This window comes from Excalfactoria chinensis, chromosome 3 (genome assembly GCF_039878825.1).
Source record: "Excalfactoria chinensis isolate bCotChi1 chromosome 3, bCotChi1.hap2, whole genome shotgun sequence".
Taxonomy (NCBI): Eukaryota; Metazoa; Chordata; class Aves; order Galliformes; family Phasianidae; genus Excalfactoria; species Excalfactoria chinensis.
The window spans coordinates 4,217,602-4,233,978 of NC_092827.1; the positions used below are offsets into that span (position 1 = coordinate 4,217,602).

The following is a 16,377-nucleotide window of genomic DNA, read 5'->3' on the forward strand; positions in this document are numbered from 1 at the left end:
AGGGAGCTCACTTTGGTAGAAGTATATGATCAGTCTTATATTCTTGAATTAGAACTTTCGCTGCAGCTCTCCATTAAACTGAAATAATTTGATGCATTTCTAAAATTCACGGTGCTGGTTTTTATTCCCAAAAATATGCTATTGCTGACATCTAGTGGCCATTTCCAGGTGATGCGCTCAAAATACAGTGGATTATCAGTGCAGAAATGCATTAGCAAGCTTTAATTCCCAATAAACCTTCTCAGTTATCCGTTGCAGGGGAACAGAAGAACATTGTTCTACCGAATGAACCTCCAAATTCTATCAAGAGAATTTAATCCTGATGGATAAGTTCTTTTCCTTTGGTTCTCGTCTTTTCTCTAGATTAAAATACTCCAGGCAACAGGTTTGCCACAGCACCTCTCCAACTTTGTGTTCTGCAAATACACATTCTGGGATCAGCTGGATCCAGTTAATGTTGCACCTGAGGTGGATCCTTCTTTATCCCCCATCAGCAAGGAGCCACGGTGCATGGTTGTCTTTGATCATTGCAACGTAAGTATATATATTTTTTCTACTTTATTACCAGAACTATGGGCAGGTAAAGCAGTCTTATGCTTGTATAATACTGTTGGTTGCATGTTTACTCTCATTATTGTATTCTGTGAGGCTGATACTCTAATGCTATTTTTTGTAAGAACTTGTCCTTGTAATACACAATTCATTTGTATGAAAATCACTGAAGATGGTGAGGTAGATTAATGAAGGAAGGCAGTCCGTTTGGCAGAGACTTATGTTAGTTTACTCAGAGAAAAATGCAGCTGAGTACGAGTGGAAGTGTGATGCCCTTCTAAGTATATGTCTACATCTGACCTCATTGTTCTCCGTTGACATCAGTGAAGAGAAATGGGCAGTACTGGGACTTGCTGCCTTTCATCTCTAAGTTGTTGAAGTTAGATAGTGTATCAGAACAGGCTGTAGAGCAACTAAGTGGAGGCATCCACAGTAGGTGATCTTAGAATCATAGAATAGTTCAGGTTGGAAAAGACCTTCAAGATCATCACATCCAACCACAACCTGACCATCCTACCCTAACTCTAACAGCCCTCCGCTAAATCATGTCCCTGAGTACCACATCCAAATGGATTTTATACACATCCAGGGATGGTGACTCAACCGCCTCCCTGGAGATCCTATTCCAGTGCTTAACAACCCTTTCTGAGATGTCAGAAGTCAAGTTAGATTAATCCCAGACAATCACCTGAGTTTTCTTCATGTTCTTCCTCTCATTTGTTATTACACTGAACAGTTAATTCCATTCATTTGTAAAGTAGATATCGAACCATCTGATGAGTTTGGAGTTTAATTCTAAGTTTTAGAATATAAGATGTTTTACAGTTTGGATCAGGACTTGGAACTGGATGCAGCCATCTTACAGCTTGTTCTGGAATTGTATTTTTAAGCAAACCTTGCCTGCTGATTTTACAAATCGAGATAACAGTTCTTCCTTTCCTTCACATTGTGTCTTGGAAACTAGGGTAACTTTACTACATCCTTGTATTAAAGTCAAGACAGTAAGTCTCTAAGCCTAAGTCAGCGCTGTGTGGTGACAGTCGTTGTTAACCTGTTTGTCACTTGCAGGAGTTTTCTGTAAATATTTCTGAAGACTTCATGGAACATCTCTACGATGGTGCTCTGGCAATTGAAGTATATGGGCACAAGCAGAGCGGGGACCGCAAAAATCCAACCCTGTGGGATTTGGGAATCATTCAGGCCAAAACACGGAGCCTTCGAGACAGGTAAATACAGAAAGTAGATTTGTGTGTTTTAAAAATCTGGAAAACTGCTGTCTGAAGGGCTTAATTTTGAAGGAGATTTGAGATAAGTTGTCAAATTTTGAACCACACAAGAAAAAAGGTGTTTGAGACAATATCTGTTAGGCTGTTAGAAACAGACTATTGGGAGAACATCATGTGATGTGTCAGTAGGTCTTAAAAACTAAAAGGGAGAAATGCTCATCTCTGTTCTGAAGTGAAGTGGCCAAACTCAAAAGACTTGGAAGTTCCTTTTATTTAAAATAAGCCAATGTACATTGGTAGTGTTTTAGAAAGGAGCAGAAAATAATAAGCTGATTAATTTTTGTTATATTGTTATGCTGATCTGAGCCAGAAAGAGCTATCATGTCTAGAACAGCAAGATGGTTGTTCTGACTGTACAGTGATGTATTTATTCAGGGTTAGACTCCTGTTTGTTTTTGGACGTGAAGTATTATCACTGTAATGCTTCCACTGAAAGAGCTGTATGACTAATTGCTTCAGTTAGAGTAAATATTGCAGTAATACAGTGCTTCAAACTGAAGGGCTGTGTATTTCTTTACTGGCAACCACTTGACATCCCCAAACTAAGCTTGGTAGCATTTTCTTAAAAGTAAGTTGTTTTGCTCCTCCTACTGGAATACAGCTCTGAAACTTAATTAATAGAAAGTTATTTCCCCTTCTATTTACTTCCAGCCTAAGAATTTGCTGAACATGTTGAATATTAGGGCATATGTGGGAAAATTTAGGAGAAAAATCAGGACAATATGGCAAAGATAAGTTGTCTGTTATGAAGTAGTTACGTTTGGTAGCTCAGCAGTACCTCCCTCCTTCTTAATTTTGAGCTACTAAAATGTGGCGGTAAGAATTTAAGCTCTTGCAAGAATTTGAGAGAAGGCAGTGGTGTGATGTAGGTCAGAAAGGAGCCTTCAGTCTTGAAAGCTTGTGAGACAATGTCATTTCGTTTGTCTGTCTTCCCTATGGATTTGATTGCCATCAACAACCCTGGATCTCTGCAGATCCGGTAGTTGAGACCAGAGTTTCAATGTTAGAATACAATAGAACTGGTTTTCGTAGCACAGTGAAGAAAAGGCTCATTTCTGATGGTTGACTAAAAGGGCTGTCCATAAAATTTATTATTTTTTAAATTTATCAGCACAGCTTAAAACCCATCACACACAGCATCTATGGGAGTGTTCTTTCAATTCCAGTCTGTGGTCAGGGGCAATAGTTGGGCTTTCTTTTTTCTTTCCCTTTTTCCCTTCTCTCTTTTTCTTTCCTTCTCTTTTTCTTTTGGCAGAAAAAGAAAGAAAGAAACAGCATTTGATGTATTTTGCAGGTGGAGTGAAGTAACCCGAAAAGTAGAGCTCTGGGTTCAAATTCTAGAGCTGAATGAGAATGGGGAATACTGCCCCGTTGAGGTGACTCCTGCCAAGGATGTTTGCACTGGAGGCATCTTTCAGCTCAGACAGGTAAGGTGGCACGTGCAGTATTTCAGTTGTGAATAGAGACTGTGGGAAGCTGAGAGGGCTCTGTTCTGTGTGGACAGAGGGATGGTGTCCAAGTTGCTCTCAGGCTTAGACATTGAGTATGATCTTGTGTATGTGGAGTCATTCTGTGTTTTCTGAAACTCAATATGTGTAAGTTCTTATGTAAAGATGATCAGAGGCTTACCTGAAACTTTTTGAAGTCCAATCTTCCCCCTTATTTGATGCTTTCAGCCAGCTATTCATTTTGTTTTGAGTTGCATGTGCATTACATTGTTAATGCTCAGCTGAACACTTAACATTTTTATGCAACAAGCTATTGCCAAAGTAACACCAGGAATTAGTGGAAGTTAGATACAGGCTGTACCTCTCAGCTTCCCAGCTGCTTTGATTTTTCCTATGGATTTTATTGAGGATCAGTATTGATAGCATCAGCAGGTAGGCAGGAATTTGAAGTCGAGGAGGCCAAAGTCAGAAAAAGGTCACTTAAACTTCAGTGACTCACTAAATAAGACTGTTTTCTAACAGTGAAATGGGTAAGATCCGACTTCCTGCCTTCAGAAGCATTAAAAGTCCTATGGCTACATGTTCTGAAGGATTTTCAAAACAAGTGAACTGCATTGCTGAATGCTGAATGTTTTCCCCATGAATACCTGAAACCTGTAAACATAAATGCTTGCAACACAAAGGGTATCTCCTGTACAGGGGGGTCACTGAGATTACAGTACTCACAAGAGCTTAATAAAGTGCTGCTTGCAAATGACTGCCAGTAGAGGTCTCTCTTTGAACATTTTATACTCTTGTTATTGTTGACATGGGTTTCAAATTGTTCTCTTGGACAGGGGCAATCTCGAAGAATTCAGGTTGAAGTCAGATCTGTGCAGGAATCGGGGACCTTGCCACTGATGGAGGAGTCAATACTGTCTGTTGGAATCGGTTGTGTTCAAATAAAACACGTTAAGTCACAAAAAGTACCCGAAGTTTATCAGGTAAGAGTCTGAATATGTCTTATAAGCTACTAGTATTTTCAAGACATGTAAAAGCTTAAGGTTATGCCCCAAGTTTGTTACAGCTGGAGGTAGCTGCATTGCTTTAGAGTTTTGGTTGATTTGCAGCGGGGATAGGGAAGCTGTTATTTAACCTGCTAGGAAGATTTATGTATGCGTATAAAGCAACAAAAAGAATTGTCAGAGTGGTTTTGACAGGTGATACTATGACTTATGAAGGATAATTTAAGTGCACGTCTTTCAGAAAGTGTTGTAGAAAACATTCCTCTTCATCAAAAATCATTTTCTGTGACAAAAATGTTGTTTGGAATGCTACCTTCTGGCTCTGTTCAGGGCTGTGCTGCTTTAAATGATGGGAAACACCCTTGGCACACTATTCAAGAAAGGAAAGAAAAAGCCAAAGCTTCTAAAATTCTTTAGGACTTTGTCCAGTAGATTTTACTTCAAGTGTTAGGTGTGACAATGTGCCATATCAGACAGAACTGGCAAAGCACAAAGTAGTCGGTTCTTTCAAGAGGAGGGACTTAAGCTCCCCTTGAGGAAGAGCCTGAGCTGCCTCTGACGCTGACAACCCACATGGAAAAGAGCTATTGAAAACCACGTTATATTAGTTCTGCTGCTTACAATAGCTCTCTGACTTGAACATCTGGATTTTTAGTCCCCTCATTAGCATTTCTGTATCTCAAGTAAATCAGTATCTGTGGAATGTGAAAGATTTTCTAAAGAATTTGAGCTCAGAAAATGCCTCTTCTATATGGCTTTTTAATTTTAGCTTAGCTAGATTTTTGCTTTCATTACTAAGATACAAAAGAAGGCTCCAGTGGCTTGTTGTTACTTAAATAGATAAGAAATCACTTTGGAGTGGAGCCATTGCTGCTGTTCCATTCCCTGTGCAGCAATGGCAGTTGTGCCTGCTCTCAGTGCAAACAGGTCTGCTTGTGATGCACGTTAACAACAAAAGGTGGTGTCTCCCATCAGAAAATAGTGGCAATCAAAACATCTGAAGTCTGCCTTGTGGCTGCTGGTGTGGCAGGCGGTTATTCCACCTCCTCAGCAACTGGCTTAAATTCTTACATTTGTTTCCTCTATATGCTACAGCAAAGTTGCCTTGAATCCTTTATGTCAGATGTTGTAAAATTCATATTTAAATCTTGCAGGTAGAAAAACAGATTTTTCTTTGCTATCCAGGATCAGTAGGTTTCAAGTTGTTACTGCTTTAATACTTACTTCTTTCCTAGGGCTACTTAAGTATTCCTCTTTCTTCCATATATGTTGAATTCTAGTAGCTGTGTTCATGTGAAATTCACATTTATTTTCAGTTGTGTTCAGTCACAAGCTGCTGATAGCAGCAAATCTTTGGGGCATCGCTGTTTAATTCTCTAGTCACTGCTAAACTCAGACTGTTACAGATGATGGGTAACATTGCTTAAAGTAGGAGTACCCTTTGCATTAAATGTGTTTCCTGCTGTCAGAAAACGTTATTAATGTGGTTTTTCGTGTTTTGACTTAGGAAGAAGAGGATGAAATGGACAGTTACCAGGTAAAATTTCTCTTATTACAGACTTGGATACTTTCAGATTAAAACACAGTGAAGGAAGGTCAGCATTTTATCATTGATACATCAAAAACTTTTCCTCTGAAGACAGTAAAAAACTGAGACTTGCATAGGTTGTTATGCTACAAAGCTATGTGGTGGATTAGGGAGGTAGAAACAGAAGAAAGAGGTATCTTAACCTGTATTTCAAAGGCACGGTCCGGTTGCTTTTTGTTTTCTGTTTTGAGTGAAGAAAGGAGTCTTCATTTTGACAAATGTGGTTGAAATGTTCCTAATGTAGACAGAGGGTAAGCCCAGTGATGTTGAAAATGCAATCAAAATACTTCATACTGTTTCACGTTACAGATGTATGTGTGAGACCTGGAATAAACTACTGAGTAATCAACCCCTGGGCATGCAAGAGGGGTCCTGTTCCTAGAACCCTAAGATAGCAGTGAAATAAATAGTGAAATTTGCATGGTAATGGTTTGAGTTCTTCAGTATATGTAAGGTCACTGTAACGTGAGCCTTACAGGAGAACTGATGAGGTACAATATCTGTGATGTATGTTTCACCTTCTTCTGAATAACTTAAGCAAAAACACTTCATCATCGCTGTGGATCTCAACTTAGTATAACGTGAGCAACAGGATATCTAGGTTTAATGCTCCCTGACAGATTCCTTCATACTTGCAGGGGTCTGCAGGTGAGTAATAAAAATGTAGTTTATAATCTTGCATCCACTCATTTTTCTTGACAAACTATTTGTTGCAGCTTGTTTTGTAATGCAAGTGAGCTGTTACTGCCTTAAAAGAAGCTTTGCTAAAGGCATCCCAGCTAAAGGCTCATTTGTGTGGCACCCAACATGCTGCATTTAGAGTATCATACATCAGTTCTGAGATTTCTGTGTTGGACACAATTGAACTGAGTGTTCTTGCAGATAAATAGGTATTTTTTGAAGGACCTGAGCACTTAAAAATATTTTAAAAGGTTTGGGTGCAGATGGCATAGTGAGGGCTAATGGCACAGTATGGGTTAGGAATGGATTCCTAATATAAGGCTGCTAAACAGTGAGCATGAGTGGTGAGCCATGAATATGAGCTGGAGTTTCCAGCTCTTCTACAAGGTCACAGCTGCCAAGTTTTAGATTAGGTTTGAACAAAGAAGGTGGATAAAGTGAAGTATGCTCAGCTGAGCACTGGGCAACACAAAATAACAGCTGGAAAAAGCAGTGCCTTAAGCTGTCAAGCTATAATGCTAAGAAAGCTTTTTCACCTTAGTGGTAGTCCAACACTGTAACAGGTTACCCAGAGATGTTCTGGAGTTTCCATTCTTGGGGATGCCCAGATCCCAACTGGACACAATCCCAAGCAGGCTGCTGCAAACTGAACCTGCTCTGAGCACAGAGCAGGGCTGGACTGGGCAGCCTCCCTTCCAGCCTCAGCTATTGTGCATTGCTCTTTAAGCTGTCCTCTAAAAAAGAAGAGAGCAGAAAAGAGTGAAGTGATTCAATGGAGGCCTGCTCTTTCTTATCTGCTTCTTGTGTATAAGATGAGCAATAGGGCTGAGGGAACATTTAAGCCACAAAAAGGAAATATTGGCTTTCCTGAGTCAATAATTATCATGACTTCTTTCCTCTGTACAGGATAGGGATCTGGAGAGGCTCCGTCGGAAGTGGCTGTGTGCCTTAACAAAGCGTCAGGAATACCTTGATCAGCAATTGCAGAAACTCGTTGGGAAGCCTGGTAAGCAAAATGCGCTTGAGGTAACGACAGTGGGAGGCTGAAACTCATACAGGCACTCTTAATGCATTGTAAAATCTAGAAAAGAAGGTAGTGAAGTGGTGAATCTCTATATCCACTTTCAGTGAAACAGAAGTTAGAGAAGCCTATACAAAATTCAGTTGTTTTCAACCCTCTGAGCTTCTTTGTGCCCTGAACTTCTGAACAGAGTGGGTTTGATGCTATGACGATGGAATAACATCAACACACGGTGATAGCACTGAGTCAGAAATGCTCTCTGTTGTCCTTACTGACGTACTGCTTCCCCAGATAAAACAGAGGACGATGCTGATCGGGAGGCACAGCTTCTGGAGATGAGGCTAACGCTCACTGAAGAAAGGAACGCTGTAATGGTGCCTTCTGCAGGCAGTGGGATCCCTGGAGCTCCAGCAGAGTGGTATGAACATGCATTGCCATATGCAAGAGTGAATGTAAAAATGATGCATGGCTTATTCCTGACTTGAATCGTTGCCATTTTGTTGCTTTCTTTCATCTGGACTTTACACTGCATGAGGAAAGTTGTTAAAATTAGGGCTCTTGCTTATATTATTTTATTAGGCTGTGTATCTGAAATCCAGAAATGCTATTTAGTAAACGAAACCACTATTGATCAGAGAGTAATTATGACCTTCTGAAGAAGCGGAATCAATATTTATTACCACTGCACTTACCGCTTTAAAAAATTAGCTAATATGTTAATTACCTAGTTCATTCACTTAAAAGGCTGCTCTGTCATAATAAAACTGCATCTACAGGAGCATTTTGTTGCGCTCCTGGTTGAAGCGCAAAGTTTGTTTAGTCAGCAAGTGTTCCATGTAATTTTCTAAACATTAAAAATAGTAAATTACACTACACTGAGCTTGCCATACTGTGGCAGCTGTGAGTAACAACTGCAGATAAGGAAGCAAGGCTGCTTTGCTTCAAACCTCAGCATTGGTTGCTTTCAACTTTCTGCAGTGTTTGGTTTTTTTTGAGCAAAACTCTGAGGGTATTTATTGATGGAATTGACCGTCAGAGAGTTTTAAATGGAGACTTGTTAAAATTAGAATCATAGAGTCGTAGAATCATAGAATGGCCTGGTTCGAAAAGGACCTCAAAGATCATTTAGTTTCAGCCCCTCCACCACAGGTAGGGTTGGAACCATTCAACCAGGCTGCCCAGAGCCAAATTAGTACTTCTGAAACATAAAGATGTCGCCAGCTTTATTGGAGGACAGTTGTCTTTGACATTGAAGTATTGGGCTAGGTTTGAAAACAGTGGAGCATCAGGAAACTTCCTTGGGGAAGAATCTATTTTGAACACATTTCAAGGAAGTGTTGGGTGTGGTTTTTAGTGTGACCGTATGCATGACATAAAAATCCAGCCTGTTCTTATTCACCATAAGTCCAAGTTTGTCATGAGATGGCTACAGCCCTTCTACAGCTGCGACTGCAGCTAGGTGTCTTTTAAAATGTTTTTGATGCTTCATACTACGTTTTAGCACATCATTAATGTCGTAGCTTTAAAACAAACAGTACAACCTGTGTTATCCCTTATTACACACTGTGAAAAGCATGCCTCCTGTGGCTGCTTGGGCTCTGGGACAGATGTGTTTTACAAGGCAGAGAAGCAACTGTTCTGTGGCAGCATCAGTGGAAGCTTGAGAACTTTGGTGCTGGATTTTCCAGCCATTTCCGCTGTCTTGGCTGGCATCAATAATGCAGAGGGGTTTGCATTTCATAAATGCGTATGTCAGAGAAAGTAAACTTAATTTTGCTATTAGCATTTTAGAGGGAGAAGACATTTCTGAAAGCAGAGGTCAAAGAATATAATAATAGTAAGAGAGCTGGTATAAAAGAAGTACCAATTTAGTTGAGACTCTGAATCTGCAACAGTAAATTAAAATAAAGCTGTTTGGCAAGGTTATCATTGGTCTGACTTGGAATTGCAGTTGTACTAAATGTAATATTCTGTGAGCTTTTATCATAAAGTACGTGTGCTGGGTAAATCTGCTGTCATTTAAATGCCGCCATTGTCACTGTCTTACATTTTAGGACTCCCGTGCCTGGTATGGAAACTCACATTCCTGTTATTTTCCTTGACTTGAATGGTAAGTGGCTCTTAAAAGGACAGAGTACTTTCAAACAAACTTTGTACAACCAGTGATGTGGTACAATTTAAAGCTAAGAAAGTGATGAAATGCCCAGAACATCAGGTAGATCAATTTGAAATGACACATTTTTCACTGATACATTTTGCTGAATGTTTCAAAACACACAGTGTTATGTATGGAAGGGACCGTGCATTTTAACAACCCTTCTACTCTGCAGATGTTTGATCAGTAAAAAGGAAATAGTAAAATGAGCGTACCCAGCAGGACGAACAGCAATACATGATGTCATGGAAAAAGTAATTGCTGGGAATGCTCCTTCTGAGGCCTTGCAAGGTTATTATACTGGTGCTGTATTATGTCTCTATCAGGTGCTTGGAAGAAAATAGGAAGTCACCATTAGTAATGTCTGCATAACAAAAATAAATGCCTTGAGAATTCAAATACAAGATTCAATGTGATGCACTCGATTAGATAGTGTTATGAGAGGTGGGGATATCACAGACAAGAAATGGACAAGCCCAAATAGACAAGGGAGCCAGTCATGCTTGATTGGTTGAACAAATCCTTTTCATGATGTTTAGAAGAGGGTTTGTGCTTGGGTTAAAAGCATCAGGTAAGAGTGGAGAGGTGGCATTCTGCCTGTGGGGATGAGGTTTTTGCTGCAGTGCTGTTTGCATTAAGGCTTATTTACCTCAAAAAGCACATTGAAATATCGAAGGGCTTCAGAGAGGAGCGAGTTAATAATTCATTAATGGCGGGGGACTTAAGCAGGTCGAGTGTGTTCCTGAAAACCATGCTAAAGATTTAATCATGGTCTAAATGTACCATACATATCCAAACAACAGTTCTGCTTTATTTCAAAAAAGGAAAAAAAATCACCTAGCTGATAAAACCAAGCAATGTACTTGGTGTAACTGAGAAGCAGTGCTCAAAATAGAACGGAGGATATTTAAGGAATAAAAAGGAAGCGAAGGGATATTTACAACCAGAGGATTTTCCTGCACAAGAGAGTACTTTGTAAGGCTCACTTTGTGTTCCCACATTTTTCTGTGCAGTTTCTATGTAGAAATAAGATGTAAATTAATAACTTGTTGGGTGTTTTTAAAAGGAAAATGATTTTAGCTTCTCTTCCTTCTGCGTCACCATTGCTTCTAGCTGATGACTTCAGCTCCCAAGATAACCTTGATGACCCAGAAGCAGGCGGGTGGGATGCGACTCTTGTTGCTGAAGAAGAGGAGGAATTTTTTGAACTGCAGATTGTAAAACATCATGATAGTGAGGTAAGTAGAGATACAGATTAGCATATTTAGTTTAGAAGCCTTTTAGATGTTTGCTTTATACGTAGAAGGTTGCTAGGGTGGTAAGGCAGGACTTGCCCTTAATAAATCCATGCTGGTTGTCCCATACTACCTCCATCTCTTCTATGTACCTTAGCATAGTTTCCAGGAGGATCTGCTCCATGATCTTCCCTGGCACAGGTGTGAAGCTAACAGGTCGGTGGTTAATTGGGTAGTCCCCTCTACCCATCTTAAAAACTGGATGTGGCATTGCCTTTTCACACCCATCTTTTAAGATATCACATAAGTCTTATCATATCATATCATATCATAGAATGGCCTGGGTTGAAAAGGACCACAATGCTCATCCAGTTCCAACCCCCTGCTGTGTGCAGGGTCACCAACCAGCAGCCCAGGCTGCCCAGAGCCACATCCAGCCTGGCCTTGAATGCCTGCAGGGATGGGGCATCCACAGCCTCCTTGGGCAACCTGTTCCAGTGCGTCACCACCCTCTGGGTGAAAAACTTCCTCCTAATCTCTGGCCTAAACGTCCCCGTCTCAGTTTAAAACCATTCCCCCTTGTCCTATCACTGCCCAGCCTCACAAACAGCCATTCCCCCTCCTGTTTATATGCTCACTTCAAGTACTGGAAGGCCACAATGAGATCTCCCCGGAGCCTTCTTTTCTCCAAGCTAAACAAGCCTGGTTCCCTCAGCCTCTCTTCATAGGGAGATCCATTTAGCAAACCTTTGTTTGCAAGGAATATTTGCTAGGAGCTGAACCACGTTTTGAAAAATAAAATTCATGAGTCTTCTTTCATCTAAATTTCAGCCAATTAGAGCATGGAAGCCTTCAGCTGAAAAAGCAAGCAATCTTAACTAAGGTTATGGTTAACTTACTAAACTGTGCATTATGTCCTCATTTTACCACATAGCTCATTGCTTTACAACTTCACAACCCTTGGTGGATAATTTCTGCTACAAGGTTTAGAATAATTGGATGTGGTTTTTTACCTTAGTCTTCTACGTTCTTTTATGTTTATTATTCTTGATGGTTTTGATTGGTTTTATTGTCTGTTGTTGTACTCCTTTGTTTTAAAAGCCTGGAAGGATGGCTACCAAACTGTTTTTCTTGTGATTTCAAGAAAAAAGCATTTAAAACTTTAATAATCATTATTATGAAATTATTAAGTAATCATTTAGGGATGTGGTTTAGTGGGCGTAATGGCGATGAGTTGGTGGTTGGACTTGTTCTTTGTGGTCTTTTTCAATCTATGATTCTAATGTTTTATATTTTAACAGTCGAGAAGAGAAATCCCAGCGTTTTCTGTACTGATAGAAGTGTTTCAACAAAGTGTTGCAACTCTATTCTGAATATTGGAGATTTTGAGATCTCAAATACTGAGTGCAGAGGTTGTGCAGTGAGACGGAAGATTTTCACTGCGGTCCCAGTTGCTGTCTGGTTTATCTTAATGAATTAGGCCAAACGGTTGCGCAGTTTTGCATATTTCAAAATTTATTTGCAGTGATTTTGGGTATTCAAAGGTCTTCTTATCGAGAGGAAATGTTCCAGAGTTTGAGCAAGTTGGCATTTTTAATCCCTGCATCTTCATTTGGCAAACTAATCTTGATTTCTTAAATGGCCTCTTCTAAAGAGCAGGGATTTTTCTTCATAGGGATTGAAATGTAGAAGCTGACTCTCAAAATTTATGTATTATGTATTTTTCTTAATTATGCTTAATTAATTACAGTTAATTATACACCTAATTATGCTTATTAGAGGATACATTTTTTTCCCCCTTTGCAGGTGAAAGTAGAAGCCTCCTGGGATTCCACAGTCCACGACTGCATCCAACTCAGTAAAGGAACAGCAGCAGATGAAAGAGTCTACCTTATTGTGAGAGCCACGGTGCAGCTCAGCCATCCTGCAGAAATGCAGTTGGTGTTGCGCAAACGCATCTGCGTCAATGTTTATGGCAGACAGGTATATCTTCTGTAATCCTTCATGTGTTCACTCTGCTCTGTGCATATCGCTGCCTCAGGAGGGGAGGGCTGTGGTTTGTGCAACAGGACTCTGCTGCGGCTGTTCTCTTTCATTTGTGCCAGAACAGAAGCATCATAGTAGCAGCTTGCAGGAGGATTTAGGCTGCCATGTGATTTTCATAGTGTTTTTTACACTGTGGATGATAATACAGCATTTTTAAAGGCTTAATGGCAACTTAGTACATGGGAGACTCAGTATTATTCTGTTAGCAACCAAATAACTGCTTTATCGCCATTCATTGAGCAAAGTAGAAAAAGCTAACTTGTTCTGAGCTTGGAGTTCCTATTTTACAAAAAACCGCATTCAAATAAACTAGTGTGCTTCCCTGTTCCTATAGTATATTCACATACCAATGCTGTTTCTGTGTATTCATTCAGATATTCAGAGGTAAGCAAGGAGTAGCTGGAGCAGAGGTCCTTTTGTGTAATATCTTATAGTTAATCACTCTTGGTCTTCTGTGTTTTCCAGTTGTGTTGTATTTCTGACGCTGTGTAGTTGAGAGTAGGATGCTTCCTAAGTGGAAAGCAGAAGTTTGTTATTCTATTTGTGGCAACACGTTGTGACAAATATCTTAAGGTGGTGAGGAAGAAGTTTTTGTTCAGCATTGCCTTGGAATCCAGCTTCCCTTAGCAATGATGATGACAAAGCAAGGAGCCCGAATTGTTATTCTGTTTGCACTTCTGTAGTTAAAATCTGAAGCATGAGCAGAAGAGGTGTGGTTGCACCCAGGAACCCTGCAGGCCACTGTAAACTGCTTCTACTGTTAAAAATATAAGAACTACAGCTCTCAGGCAACAGCCATTTCTCAGAAAGGGATCAGGGATTTTTAAATAATGCACAATGGGAGGAGTTTGCTCAGTAGGTTGAGCCTGTCTATAGTTATAACTGTGAAGTCTTCATCAATTCTGTTTTCTGCAGATTCTGTCAATTATTTCTCCTTACTGTTATCCAATACCAAATGTTTCTTGCTAGCTTTCTGGCTAACTTTCTTGCTAGCTTTCTGAAAAATCCTCATCGATAACCTTTCCCGGGCGTTTGTCTCAGCAGCATCTTTGAATGACTCATCTCTGCATTAATTCAACAGTCCAGTTCTTAACCCTGCGAGGCGCCAAGTCAGCATAAACAATGACCATGCCCCCTTAAATCATCCTTCATAACGATCTCTTTGGTCAAGAATTTAATGCCTGTACTTGTCAATATTCAAGACAAGTCACCTAGGGCTCCACAAAAAAAAAAAATCTAGGACTAGCAGATGTATTGCGTGCTGGTTTAACGGTCACCTTGCAGAGAAGGAAGGTAATTCTTTCTCTGTATCTTAAATGCAGACGAGCACATGATTTGTTTCCAGGTCAAAAGCTTTGAATCTTAAGTATTTGTTGGGTAGTCTTTTGGTTTGGGCTTCTTTCTTTGTCAGCTGTGCTTACTTCACTTAAGTGTGTTGAAGTTTTTTCCTTTAAGCAAGGAATATTTCCTGTCTGTCTCCCCACAGGGCTTTGCTCAAAGCTTCCTCCGAAGAATGTCACACCGAAGTTCCATTCCTGGCTGTGGTGTCACTTTTGAGATAGTCTCAAATATCCCAGAGGTGAATAAGAATTCAAATTATCTGAAATTGGCTGCGATTCTCTGATTTCCTGAATGTTCCTTTATTTTAAGCGTGCTTGTTCTTGCTGCTGGAATCATGTAGTATGGTTCTTACAAAAGATTAAGCAAATTTATTTACATGTTTAGAATTAGCAGCAATGTGTGTCTTGTCAATGTCACCATGTATTTTGTTGAGTGAGCATCCATTTGCTTAAGTCCTTGAAGAAACATTTTAAAGGAAAGGGGAATAAATATAGGTAGCTGAAATACCTGATGTAGGGAATGTGAAAATATGTTAGAAAAGCAAATAAAACCAACTGTGCAAACCAACAAAATCTTAACCCCCACTCCCCTACACACCCTAAATTCTTCTAAGTAATGTCTTAATGTAATCCTTGATTCCTGAGTATGTTCATAGTTGGATGCTAATCCCTTCCTTCCATGCAGATGCTCTATCAGAGCACTTGTAAAGCATTAACACATGAAGAGCCAAAGGCCTGATTACTGCCTGACTCTCTTTTATGTTCTGATGTATTTAACACCCTGTTGAAATGTTTCTCAAGCTATGCCCATTTTTTTTTTCCCTTCTGCAAGTCACTTGAAATTTTGTTTCCTTCACAGAGTCGATAATGCCATAAACGTGTTTGAGTACTTTATAATTACAAGATATCTGAATATAGCCCTTTAGCTAATCAATGGCAGTGTCTTACTGTGAGGCTCTCTCAAGAAAAAGAAAAAAAAAAACAACACAAGAAAAGGGGAATAAAAACCACCAACAACAACCATGTATAACTTGATGTGATGGTGATGATTTCTGAATACGATATGGCATATTTAGAGAAGTCCAACAAGGCATTTGAATCTCCCTCTGTATTTAAGGGAAAACAGTGTTGAATCTGTCCTGCATATTTTTAAAAGTGTGTTTTGTTCAAGACTGATGGAGGGGACTTTCTAAAGGAATGCTGCTGCTTCTTTCCAGGATGCTCAAGGAGCTGAAGAGCGGGAAGCACTGGCCAGAATGGCAGCAAATGTTGAAGACGCAGCTTCAGCTGACTCTGAAGCCTATATAGAGAAGTACTTGCGAAGTGTGCTGGCTGTGGAGAACATTCTCACCTTGGATCGTCTGCGCCAGGTCTGAGTTTAGGGCTGTAACACCCAGCAGGTTGTGTACTTACTCAATACAGTATATGACAGTGCAGATGTTTTCATAAGTGCGTACAGTGGCTGGCAAACCATGACCCCCACTTCAGTGCATATATCAGCTTTACAAAGTGTGTCTGTGGCAGAAGTCCAAAGAGGCAAATGTAGCTCACTTTACAAAGATGTTCTTACTCGACTATCTGCAAGATGGGTGAAGGGGACTGAGACTTTTGTATTACATGCACTATCTCTTATCCTTGGTTGGTTTTTAAGATCATTATGTATCAGAAAAAGCAGTTAGGGTCGATGCGAGCTTTTGCTTTCTGTAGGTTAGGATTTAGTACAGATTTTCCAAGTTGCTAGTAGAGCTTATGTCATTTTGAATCACAGAATCATAGAATCATTACAACTGGAAAAGAGCTCCCAGATCATCTAGTCCATATGCTCATATTCTGCCTTGGAGCAACCAAACCTGTTCTCTTGAGTATGTAAGACATTGATTGGGTTAATCTTAAACACTGGAGCTTGATCTGTGTACCAGGGAAAATATGGAAGAGAAAAACATTTATTGAAAATTGTTCTTCTGGATATAAATTATGCAAACATAAAAGAAAGTTATGCAAAGCAAGCCAGAGTGTGCGCC

At 39.9% G+C, this 16,377-nt stretch overlaps 1 protein-coding gene across 3 annotated transcripts in view; it reads left to right on the forward strand.

Moving 5' to 3' along the window:
• Positions 1 to 16,377, forward strand: part of KIF13B (kinesin family member 13B) — a 117,587-nt gene that overhangs the window by 72,200 nt on the left and 29,010 nt on the right. For all 3 annotated transcript variants that reach the window (XM_072330953.1, XM_072330954.1, XM_072330955.1), the window contains 12 exons: positions 364 to 534; positions 1,621 to 1,778; positions 3,133 to 3,265; positions 4,123 to 4,269; positions 5,798 to 5,827; positions 7,466 to 7,565; positions 7,872 to 7,998; positions 9,635 to 9,690; positions 10,849 to 10,973; positions 12,777 to 12,953; positions 14,503 to 14,595; positions 15,574 to 15,726. In XM_072330953.1, the coding sequence (XP_072187054.1) occupies positions 364 to 534; positions 1,621 to 1,778; positions 3,133 to 3,265; positions 4,123 to 4,269; positions 5,798 to 5,827; positions 7,466 to 7,565; positions 7,872 to 7,998; positions 9,635 to 9,690; positions 10,849 to 10,973; positions 12,777 to 12,953; positions 14,503 to 14,595; positions 15,574 to 15,726 (1,470 nt within the window). The remainder of the gene's footprint in view (positions 1 to 363; positions 535 to 1,620; positions 1,779 to 3,132; positions 3,266 to 4,122; positions 4,270 to 5,797; positions 5,828 to 7,465; positions 7,566 to 7,871; positions 7,999 to 9,634; positions 9,691 to 10,848; positions 10,974 to 12,776; positions 12,954 to 14,502; positions 14,596 to 15,573; positions 15,727 to 16,377) is intronic.